This window comes from Geotrypetes seraphini, chromosome 7 (genome assembly GCF_902459505.1).
Source record: "Geotrypetes seraphini chromosome 7, aGeoSer1.1, whole genome shotgun sequence".
NCBI classification, from domain to species: domain Eukaryota; kingdom Metazoa; phylum Chordata; class Amphibia; order Gymnophiona; family Dermophiidae; genus Geotrypetes; species Geotrypetes seraphini.
In genome coordinates this window covers 160,329,647-160,341,740 of record NC_047090.1, presented here as the reverse complement: position 1 = coordinate 160,341,740, position 12,094 = coordinate 160,329,647, and the positions used below count along the sequence as shown (strand labels likewise).

Sequence of the window (12,094 nt, the reverse complement as noted above, 5' to 3'; positions counted from 1 at the left end):
TATCCTTCCGCGGGGGCAAATAGTCCCTGATATAATTTTTCAAGGAATGGAAATAATACATAGAACATATATACTTGTATATATTTCACCCCCCCCTAAAGTGGAAGAGCACCCCCTCTTAATTTTGTTGGCACCCGAAAGGTTTTAAAATCCCACAATTAATACTGAAAACTCCTCCTTGCCGGAGAGGTGCAAAAAACTCCTTATATTTGCCTATATATACTGTACGACTGTATCACGGGGCGTAGGATTGCAAACCCCAAACCCACGTACAGGCAGTGCTGGCTCCACCGAGCTTGAGAAACGGAAGCACCGAAGCCGGTTTGACAGTCGGGGCCCTGGCCCAATGGGAGAGGCGGAGGGTTTCCAAAAATCCCGTCCGGCCAATGGGGGCGCGGGATGCGGCGCGCGGGCGGGCGCTGCGGGCCTGGTTAGGTTGCGGGTCGCGCTGTGCCTGGGTAGGTTTTTTTTTTTTTCTCTCTCTCTCTTAGTGGCAGTACAGCGAGTGCGGGCTGCGATGAGACGGAAAGTTGGACTCCTCTCGTCGCCGGGAATTTAAAGCGGCCGCAGCAGCCGTATGTGGCTTTCGCCCGGGAAGCGGCGGATTCGGGTCGCCACTCCGGCTCTCCCATGCCTGCCATGCTGGAAAAGGGCACCGAGGGCTCGGGGAAGAGGAGAGGCAGGAATAACGCCGCCGGCAATGGCAATAATAAAACTTTGGCACCAAATGGGAATGGCACCAACTGTTGGGAAGAAGGAAGCTCGGGCTCTTCCAGTGATGAGGAGCATGGTAGGTCAGCTCAAGGGGGTAGCCTCGAACGCGCCTGCTTTTTTTTTTTTTTTTTTTTTGCCATCCTCCTCTTTTTTTTTTTTTTTTCTGAGGCATGATGAGTATCTAATTGTGGTTTTTTTCTCCCCCCCTCAGGTGGCGGGGGGATGCGAGTAGGGCTCCAGTACCAGGCTGTCGTTCCCGATTACGATCCCGGTAAGGACTAATTATGCCGTTGGTGGTGATTTTTTTATTTTTTTTATTATGATTATTATACCAACGATGATGTAAGTATGTGGTAGCCTCAAACTATTATTCCAAGCCTTGACAAAAGGTGACAGGAAACATTTTGAGTTTTTGTTTTCCCCCCTCCCCCCAGTATTTACTTCTGCCTCGATAGCGAAGCGTACGCGAACGGATATACATTTATTTACGCTTGAGTTTTTTTTTTTTTTTAACATATTCGTTTAGGTGATTTAAAAAGGAATTGAATGAAAAAAAAAAAGATCAACTTTTTTGTGTGTGTGTTCGCCCTGCTGTTCAAGGAAAGAACAGCAGCGGGGAAGAAAACGTGTTCTACCAACGTGCCTTCAGACTTGGGGGGGAGAAAAAAAGGGGCTTTTATTCTTTCCAGAAATGTATTGGAAGTTGACTAGTTAGCCCAAATGAGGGGGGTTCGGGCGCCTCTCTGTCGGAATACGTGCCGGTGGGACGCCTTGGCCAGCTCGGCCACTTCCTACTGCTTCAGGTGTGGTTTAGTTTCACATTCACCCTGATCAAGTGGGATCTGCCTGCCGGAAAGAAAAGAGTAGCATCGCGTAGATCCAGGGGGACTTTTTGTTAATCGCGCTGTCACGGTGACTCCCAATTCTTTATGGCGATCCTTTGAAACACTGATCGCATAGGCCCCCCCCCCCATCCTCTTCCTTCTTGTGATATGTTCAGGGCGAGCAGAACAAAACAAAAAACAAAACCCAAACAGTTAATAAAAGAAGTCGAGGTTTTCCAGAGGGCGCTTTGCAAGCAGAAAGAAGCAAGCTCATCGGGTTGGGAGAGCACATCCAGTAAATAAATGGCAGTTTGATTTGGTCACTTCTATATGTGTGCTTGGACAAAAAGGGAATAGCAGTTAGGAAAATCCGTTCTCTCCCCCCCCCCAATATAATAACAATGTGCATTTGATAAGTCTGCATCGACCCTTGGATAACGTGGAAAGTATCTGTGAAAGCATCTGTGGTGTTATGGCTTTTGTAAAGCTATTGGGGGGGGGGGGGGTGTTATGGAAACAAATCGTGACTAAACAATGGGTATTTTTTGTTTGTTCCAGAGCAAATAATGTGAGATGCTTGTATTTCAGCCTTCATCCTTCAGGCACATGGTAATACAACGATGGCACTTTAGTCCAAAGCAAGTGCTTCTTTTGTTGTTTGACAGCCAAGACCAGTCAAACATAGGCGATTACTGGGTGTCAAGAGGCTTGGAGACTAATTTTGCATCAAAACTTCTCTGAATGTGCTCTTTCCTCCCAGTATGGTGAATTGTCTTTGGCAGTAATTTCACCATGTTTTCACTAGAAGTACATTGAACAGTAATGAAAGATTGGAACTATTAAATACATAAAAGGTTTTAAATTGATTGAGGATTGATTGTGGTCCTAAGCATAATAGTTTCTAAGTTGTTTGACATAGCTTGCTTTTTGAATAGGCAACCTTTCCATCCTGTGTCTCTGTTAATTATCTTTTTAGATATGTGTGTTCTTTTCCTTTTATTTCTGGTCTTGATCAGGCTCTTTCCCCATCATTTTTGTCCTCTGTTACACCATCTTGAATGTGGTGAGTGGGAAGCAAGATCTTTTCTGCAGATGGCAGCCTCATTTCCTGATTGGTCACTGAAACGTTAGCAGGTGATATCTCATGTATGAAGTGATTTCTCCCACTTTTATCATTTTGGGCCTGTAAGAAGACTATGTAAAAAAAAAAAAGACCTTTAGTCAATGTCATAACCAAGAATCAAAGATAACTATTGTGTTGTCTATCTTCCATGGCAAATTAAATTGCTGTTTGAATTGCATGTTTATGTTTTCCTATTATTGCATGCATACATTGTGGAAGTTCTTATCCCGTAGCTTTGTTTGCTTGACTGCCGCTGAAGGGTATGTGTAGTTAAATTCCAAATATATTATTAGAGGAAGAAACACTATTAAACTACAGTATATATTGTATTTTCCTTATGTCTACTATACAGTATGTGTCCATGGGAGCCAACATTTTAAAATGATTGGGGGTGCTAAACCCAATAGAAATTCTCTGTCCCTGGATACAGTCAAGGAGTTTGTTCAATATTGGGGGTACACAAGCACCCACAGAGCTGGCTCCTAAGTATGCATCTACAAACTTTCTGGCCGGTGGCACACTAAATCCAGTGCCCTGGCTGGAAGGTACCCGGAAGTGCGATGATGTCATGCACATATGTGACATCATCGCACTGATGGCTGTGCATGCGGAGGCCCTTCTGGCCGCAACCCGCCGGTGGAGGGATCCAGGAGTTGTAGGGAGAGGAGGAGAGTCATCTGCGCCGGCTGACTTCCTGTAGGCAGGCAGCCGGCATGGACGACTCTCCTTGCCAGTGTGTCGTGGCACACCAGAAATCTCAGGAGGCGATACACTGATCTACACCTATAGAATGGATTATGTTTGTTGTTAAATCTCCAAGGAAAGGAGTTGTGACTCTGTGCAACGCTGCGTACGTCTGGTAGCACTATAGAAATAATTAGTAGTAGTAGTAGAGGTGGATCATGGCTTTCAGAAGGGCAGTGTTGTAAAATACATTTGTAGACAGAAAATGGTTTTCTCTGGAAATATGATGTAAAAAGTCCCAGCACATCTGTGCAGAACAAGCATTGGTTAAGAATTACTGATTGGTAGGCATTTATACAATAACTAGGAGACAAAGAACTTCATTACACACTTTTTGAGCTATTTCCCCCCTTTCCCCCCCATGATTTCCTCAGGCTATTTGTAGTATCCCATAGTTCTGTTGTACTATAATTCACTGCCAGTGATTTTGGGGGAAAGCATTTCCTTTCAGAAGAGGTGTAATTGGGTTTTATAGATATGATCCTGGTGCTCTCCTCCGAGGTATCTTCTGTAATGTTTATCGCAGGCACCCAGAGTCCCCACAGCCCCAGCCTAAAACTACAGGGTGCCCACAAAAACACTCCTTGATTTTAAATGGTTACAAAACCAAAATGAATTGGACTATTCTTTCACTTTTGAGGCTACAGTTTCATCAACTCATAAAGTTTCATATGGTATCAGTTGGTTACATACACTCGATGCACGCCCCACCTGTTACTCGGCAAATAGCGATGCTATAATCGAGCTTGGGACAGACTCTCCGAAGCATATTTGGCGTGATCGCGTTTATATCTTCAGTTCCTGCAGATCATCCATAGTTGCAGGTAGTGGAGGTATGTACCCCCAAAGGAAAAAGTCACAAACAGTAATCTCGGGGGCCACTTGAGGAACACCTGATCATTTTGTCGCATTGCATTGTCTGAAGGTTGTAACTTCTGCACCAATTGCAGCTTATAAGGGTGAAAGTGCAAGCAATTGTGTAAGATTTTGCTAACCGTGCTTTTTGGAACTTGCATTTGGAACTTGTATTTGCTGTCATCTTATTTATAAACATATTCCAATAAGTTTTGATTTTGTAACCATTTAAAATCAAGGCGTGTTTTTGTGGGCACCCTGTATTCACCAAATAAGTGCCATTGGTGATGGTGGCCACCTTATGTCATTCATTTCAGTAAAAAGGTAGACTTTATCTCTACCTTTTAGCAGGGAATAGAAACAGGAGCTTGAAGCCCAGCATTCCCAGAAGTGGAACATTTGAGTCCGTCTTCAAATTTAGTTATTAAATGTAGACAAAAGTCTTTTGTGTTCATATCATATTTTGAATTCCTGATAATCTGTAAAAGTAATTACATAAGTACATAAGAATTGTCATACTAGGGCAGTAGCCAACCCAAGTCACAAGTACCTGACAAGATCTCAGAGCCGCCTTGCTTACATTACCCCTCTCTTCAAATTACTTTATTGGCTTCCTATCGGTTTCCGAATACAGTTCAAACTCCTCCTACTGACTTACAAGTTCATTCACTCTGTAGCCCCTCAATATCTCTCCTCACTTATTCCACCCCTCCCTCCCCGTGAACTCTGTTCATCGGGTAAGTCCCTCTTATCTGTACCCTTCTCCTCCACTACTAACTCCAGACTCCATTCCTTCTTTCTTGCTGTGCCGTATGCCTAGAACAGGCTGCCAGTCAATACGTCATGCTCCGTCTCTAGCAGTATTCAAATCCAATCTAAAAGCCCACTTTTTTTTTTTTAAGCTCCCACTCACTGTAGATACCTATACCCATCGTATCATTCCTTCTGCTAGAAACTCCCCCAACTCTGACATGTTCAAGTTAAATTTATTTAATATACCACAAATATAAAACCAAGGGTAAATCTAAGCAGTTTACAATAAAAGTTTAAAATAAGTAAATATAAAAATTAAAAAGGGTAGGGAACATAAAATACAATTAAACAAACTAGAAAATAAGAGGAAAAAATGGAGTCGGTAGGTTACAATAAATAAAAAAAAAGGTTGGGGAAAGGGAAGGAATGAATAATATGGTAAGGAAAAAAACAAAGTTTGTTCTGTCCAAATTAAATTGTAAGCTCTTCTGAGCCGGGATCATGCGCCTATGTCGGGCAGAAAGGCACATGTGCGGTGCGGGCTATTGCAAACTTTCCAAAGACTTAAAGTGGCGATGCAGTTTTGAAGTGGTCTGTACCGGTGCTCTGTCAGTGACGTCACCCATACGTGAGCATATCTGCCTGCTGTCTCTGGATAACACCTGTTACGGTAAGTGACCGTGCTATACGCAGATTCCTTTCATACTAATTAATGTCCATCCCTGCAATAGTCTGTTCCACTTCTCATTCTGTTCTTTAATGAACATGCCTCCTGACAAATTCTCTCTTAACACATTTATATCAAGCAACAGGAACAAGAAAATAAAAAACCCTAAAACTCCCACTTTTTCTACAACATCTGAACCCACCCTTCAGATAAACCTCTAGCATACGTATACTAATTCATTCATTAATCATTGCAAAACTCGACTCTTTGTAATTCCTTACTAATAGGTATCACAAAAAAAAGAAAAAAAAAAGCCTTCAAATAATCCAGAATACTGCTGTCAAACTGATCCATAATGCCAAAAAATACGAACATGTAACTCCTCTCTTGGTTAAATCTCACTGGTTTCCGATCACCCATCGAATCACTTTCAAGCTCCTAGTTCTATTATTCAAGCTCCTTTCATCAAATGAACCACAATTTATTGACAAATTGCTCATCTCATACAGGATTTCTCGCTCACTTTGATCCATGGATCAAAAACTTCTAAATGTCCCCTCCTTGAAAATCATTGGAGCACAAAGACAAGACATCTTCTCGGTGATGGTGCCACAGCTCTGAAATGCTATGCCACAACATCTAGGAGAGGAGGTTAATCTGACTCGTTTTAAAAGCAATCTGAAAAGCTTCCTATTTAAGGATGCTTTCAACCTTTAATCTTTCTCCTGTTCTTATACAAAATATCTTTTTCTCAATTGATCATCCTTCATCTATACTTTTTTTTTCCTATTCTTTTTCTTTCTTCTTCTTTTTTTCCTCTTCTTTTTATTCCTTTCGACTCCCCGCCCTACCATTTTTCCCATATATGTTTCTCCTCTGAACTTTGAAATACTAAATTGTAGTTCTACCCTCCTCTACCCTTCTGTATCAGTTGGTCTGTATGTTGAATTGTTTACCCTGTTTTACGGTTAGTTTTTAAATTGTAAAAGTTCATGTGTGTGTTTTAATAACTTTTATTTTTGTATTTCGCTTAGTAAAACAAAATAAGCGATTATATCAAATTTTAATAAAGAAACTTGAAAACTTGAAACATTTTTATAAAAAAAACATTGTCCGTGAAACAAAATGGAGGCAAGGATTATTGTAAAGGATCAAACATACAGTGTTTATGATCTCTTAGGGGCCATGACTGTAGCAGCCACTGTACTGTCTCTTATTTGGCATAATTAACCAGGGCAACCCCTCCTCCTACAAAGGTCATACTACAGCAGGATATTCCTTCAAAAGTGGAGAATGCTTCAAAGCAATAAGGCCCACTGTTGCAGCACAACGTCAAACCAGAGTTCCTAGAGTTTCAGTAGAACTGACCAAGCAGCATCAGGACAGTGTTCAGCGATTTCTTGCAAGTTGCAGAGATGCTATTACTTATATTTATTAGTCTAGCCCTTCCGGGTCCTTCTCTGGTAAGAAAATTGCCAATATCATTGAGAAAAGGAGCAACTCTAGTACGTCTCCTGAGACAGCCCTGATCTATAGCTCTCCAAATGAATCTTCAACTACAGAATTCTAGCTGAGAATTGTACATCCCACATGTTGAGCAATTGAGGCTTACTGCCTCTACAGTCTACTTCAATGATGTCTTAATTGTCACCAGTGCTACGCTTTCCTACTGCCAGACGTGACAAAATCTCCTGCGCTTCTGTAACTGTTTCAAAGTGATGCGTGGCCCCCCTCCATCATGGGTTAAAGGAAGTTTTTCAGGGTACATTAATGCAAATTGGATTTTAAATCCAAATAGCTTGGTGCATATTAGTGCAAAGCTTCTCCATTGGGCTGCCACTCGAGCCGAGTGGTCCTGGAACACAAATTTTTTCCTACTCTCATAAGTAAGTCTTTCCCCGATCTGAGGCATTGTAATAAAGAATGACATGGTAACAAAGTTTGTCTCCATCCCGTCCCAGGAAGTTCTGTCCCCATGAACTCTGTTCTCATTTGCACAAGACTTGAACACAGGATTTTATATTTAAATCTTTCTACGTATTAAAGCATAAAGAAGGACAATATACTATACAACTTTTTATAAATCACAACTAGAGCCTTCCATTTCAATCTGGTTTTGGTTCAACCTTCTCAAAGATTCATTTGCCTATGTTTTTACACCATCTGGGAAGGTAATTGGATTGTCATTCAGACATGGGTATAGAAGAAAACCTAAACTGTAGTGGATGAACTGGAAAATAAGGCCTGGATTCTATAAACGGCACCGATCACATCTCAATCAAGCATTGCCATCGTTTACAGAATTGTGCCTGTGGGAAAGATAGACATCGGAAATGTAGGCCAGGTTCGTCCAGACTTACATTTCCAGCATCTGTCTTTGCATGAATCATACCTACGTAGATGCTTTAGGCCGTGTAACACCAGTTCTGACATTGGCCATGCCCACAGAAGCGTTTGGTAGGCATTTTAACTTTGCTGTTTTTTGCCGAACTTTAAACGACATTTCTTTATTAACTTGGTAGGGAGCCTAAGTATCTATTAAATGTAGGAAATGTTCCTTGATATCAGCAACGATGGATGAATCTGTTGCAGTAACAGTAAGATGCTTGAGCAGCTGAGTACATGATGGAAAGACGTTGCAGATCTATGTTTCCCCGAAAATAAGACCTACCCCGAAAACAAGCCCTAGTCGCCGGCCGTAGCGCTTTCCCTGCCCCCCTGCAACCCCCGCCAACCCTTCCATCTCTCCCTCCTGTCCGAACCCCGACTGCGAGACCGAAATACCTGGTAACAATCGGCAGCACACGGCCTGCCCTTCTCACGCCCGGCTGTTCCGTGCTGCATTGCTGATGACATCATCAGTGATGTCACAGAGGAATGCCCGGACGTGAGAAGGGCAGGCTGCGATGCAGCCTGTGCTGCTGACGCTGCCATCTGTTTCCAGGGATTTCAGTCTTGCGGTCGGGGTTCTGATGGGAAGGAGAGATGAAAGGGTCAGCGGGGTGGGGGGGGCGGGGGGCGCAATGACGGTGGGGGGGGGATGAGAGGGATAGAAAGATGCTGCACAAGGGATGGGAGGAAGGGAGGGATAGAAGCTTCAAGGGTTCTGCTGCACAAGGGATGGGAGGGAGGGATAGAAGCTGCAAGGGTTCTGCTGCACAGGGGGATGAGAGGGAGGGAGGGATATAAAGATACTGCACAAGGGGATGGGTGAGAGGGGAGGAAAGATTCTGCACATGTGGAGGAGAGAAAGGAAATAGGAAGAATTGGGGTGGAGGAGAGGAAGGGAGAGATGATCATTGTACACTTCTCCCTCCGGATTCGCGGGGGATAGGGGCAGAGCCAGACCGCGAATGGTGAAAAACCGCGAATATCCGGCTCTGACCCACCCCCGCCTCCCTCCCGCCTTCCCGGCCTTACCTGGTGGTCTAGCGGGCTTTCGGGGCAGGAGCAATCTTCCTACGCTCCTGCCCCGTGCAGATCGCCATTAGGAAATGGCTGCTGTGAGTTCCCGTAGTCTCTCGAGACTATGACGGGAACTCCCTACAGCTATTTCCTAATGGCAATCTGCACGGGGCAGGAGCATAGGAAGATTGCTCCTGCCCCGAAAGCCCGCTAGACCACCAGGTAAGGCCGGGATGTCGGGGGGAAGACTTAAAGATGGTGGTTTTTTCTTCTTTTTTCCCCTCCCCCAAAAATCGCAAATATGTGAAATCGCGATTACTGAAACCGCGAATGGGGAGGGGGGAAGTGTACGTGAAAAAAATGAGACCTACCCAAAAATAAGATCTAATGCCTTTTTTGGGCTCAAAATTAATATAAGACTATGTCTTTTCGGGGAAACACAGTAGTAGGAATCTGATCAAAGGGAAGACTCTTGTTGCCACATCAAAGGTAGACAAGGCACAAATGATGTCATTTAACTGTAGTTCATTTAAATCCAAAAGCAGCTTCTGAAGTTGTTGTTTTTTTTAATCATTGAATTCAGTTGCCAGTTGTATAAGACGTGCTACTTTATACATAGACAGTGACACGGGGACAAAGTTTATCCCTGTTCCTGCAGGCTCCGTCCCTGCCCCACAGACTTTGTCCCTGTCCCGTGGATAACTTCGGGTACCCATCCCCGTGTCATTCTCTACTTTGTAGTATTTCTGATTTACATTCAGAATTCAGCACCCTGCAGATGACTACTCTAGGCCTGTTAGAAGCAGTTTGTTTCAGGTTGACCCAATGGGCCAACCCCATCCGCAGTCTGGGAGGTGTCACTTACGGGACAGCCATAATTCCTGTAAGGAAGGAATGTCCTAGTGGTTACAGCTGCAGCCTCAGTACTCCAAGGTTGTATGTTTGAGCCCAGGGCTGCTCCTTGTGACCCTGGGAAAGTCACTTAACTCTCCATTGCCCCAGGACAGATAGGGAAAAATGCAAAAAAAACCCACTTAGGACCTCTTTTACTAAGCCATGGTAGAGGTTTCTACCGCGGTCTGGGGCACTAAATGCTCCAACACTGCTCCGATGCTCATAGTAATTCTGTAAGTGTCGGAGCATTAAGCACTCTGGTCCGCAGTAGAAATCTCTGCTGCAGCTTAGTAAAAGGAGGGGTTAGTCCCCATTGATAGGCAGTATATAAGTAATCAATTCCAGAACTTAACTATTCATTGAGTGAAAAAATATCTTCCGTTTGTCTCAAAAGTGTTACCATGCATGAGTCTTTGTACTTTTTGAAAAAGAGTACAAAAATAAAAATCGATTCACTCTTAGCTGTTCTACACCTTTCAGGATTTTGGTAAATCTGCAAAATCCACAAACATGTATTTCATCTCTGAGAAAAATCAGTCTTTGTAATTGCCCAGCTTCTGACGGAGGTTTTACATATCACGTCGGTAAAGCAATACCACTTCTTCCATTACACTACCACTTCCAAAGCAGTGTCACTTCTTCCTTGTTAGGGAGAAAAATGAAAATGACTTGATCAAAGTTAGGGTTCAGATCAGGCAGTGCTAATGGGGTGATGAGAGTCAATCTGCTATAGAGAACAAAGTAGAAGGAACAGAAACCCCACGTAAAATCAAATAAAGAGAGAATAAGTAGGGGAGTGGGATATTGTCTTGAGACAATCTTATATTTCTATAAATAAAAAAATACAGGAACACATGAATAAAAACACACCTATAAAAAGTCCAATGAATGCGATGTTCTAATGTTGAAAGGTTCGAGTTGATGGCCCGACATGGTCTTGTGTTTCGGCCCCCAGGTGGGGGCCTGCCTCAGGGGTGTGTCAGTTGGTCTGAAAAGAATACACTTGACATAAAGGAAAGTAAAAAAACTGCATAAATAAAACCACAGTAAAATTAAAAGAATATGAATTATATCGGATGGCATAAAAATATAATAAAATAATAACAACATCAATAGGTAAAACATAAGAAAAATATATCAACAAAGTGTGGAAATTCAATGGACATGATAAACATAAAGCAAGGAACAATCAAATAAATATGATTATGTAAATCATGGAGATAACAACCGTAATAGAAGTAGATTGTTTGTCTCAAGGTTGACGTGTTCTATCCCAGTCCCCACTTGAGAGTCAAACTGCTGCCCTGATGTGCATTTGCAGGCCTTATTTTTTTGTGGGGAAGAGGGAAGGAGGCATAGGAATATCCAAAAGCATTTCTTGTACCTTACTATTAATGGCCAGCAAAGGAACAACAATGAAAGAAGTTCAGGGGTGATCTGTGCTTCACCTTCAGTCATTTTTTTTCAGGCATGATCTGAATAAATCAAAAATAATACGGAAAGATTTTGATAGGTTCCAAACTAAGGGGTCCTTTTATCAAGCTGCGGTAGGGGTTTAACATACGTAATACTGTGCGTTAAACCGCCTGCTGCGCTAGCCGTTAACGCCTGCATTGAGCAGGCTTTAGTTTTTTAGCTGGCCATGGGGGTTAGCGCATGATGAAATGTCCGACGCGCTAACCCCGCTAGTGCGGCTTGATAAAAGGACCCCTAAGGGGTCCTGCTACTAAAGCTCGCTAGCCATTTTCACGCGTGCTAAACGCTAATTTGTCCATTATATCCTATGGATGCGTTAGCGTTTAGTGCGCGCTAAAATGGCTAGCACGCCTTAGTAAAAGGACCTCTAAGAAACATTTTTGAGGAGAGAATAATTTAAATAGGTTAACATAGATGGAAGTGCAAATAAAAAAAAAATTAATTTTTCAGATATATTTAAAATTGAAGGACAGCGATGGGTTAAGATAGGTTTCATCGATAAGTGTGACCAGTAATATTGAAATTTAAAAAATTCAGTTTTAGGGATTGAACTCTGCAATTGGAGATAGAGTAGTTGAACAAGTAGATGTGAATTGCTTGTTTCCTCTTTTCCAGAAGTACAAGAACTAGGGGGGAAAC

General features: G+C 42.7%; 1 protein-coding gene across 5 annotated transcripts in view; it reads left to right on the top strand.

Annotated features, from left to right (window-relative positions):
- Positions 1-475: 475 nt before the first annotated feature.
- The window catches only part of RCOR1 (REST corepressor 1), a 266,962-nt gene continuing 255,343 nt past the window's right edge, over positions 476-12,094 (top strand). For all 5 annotated transcript variants that reach the window (XM_033953340.1, XM_033953343.1, XM_033953339.1 and 2 more), the window contains exons 1-2: positions 476-790; positions 926-985. In XM_033953340.1, the coding sequence (XP_033809231.1) occupies positions 631-790; positions 926-985 (220 nt within the window). In that variant the 5' untranslated portion in view covers positions 476-630. The remainder of the gene's footprint in view (positions 791-925; positions 986-12,094) is intronic.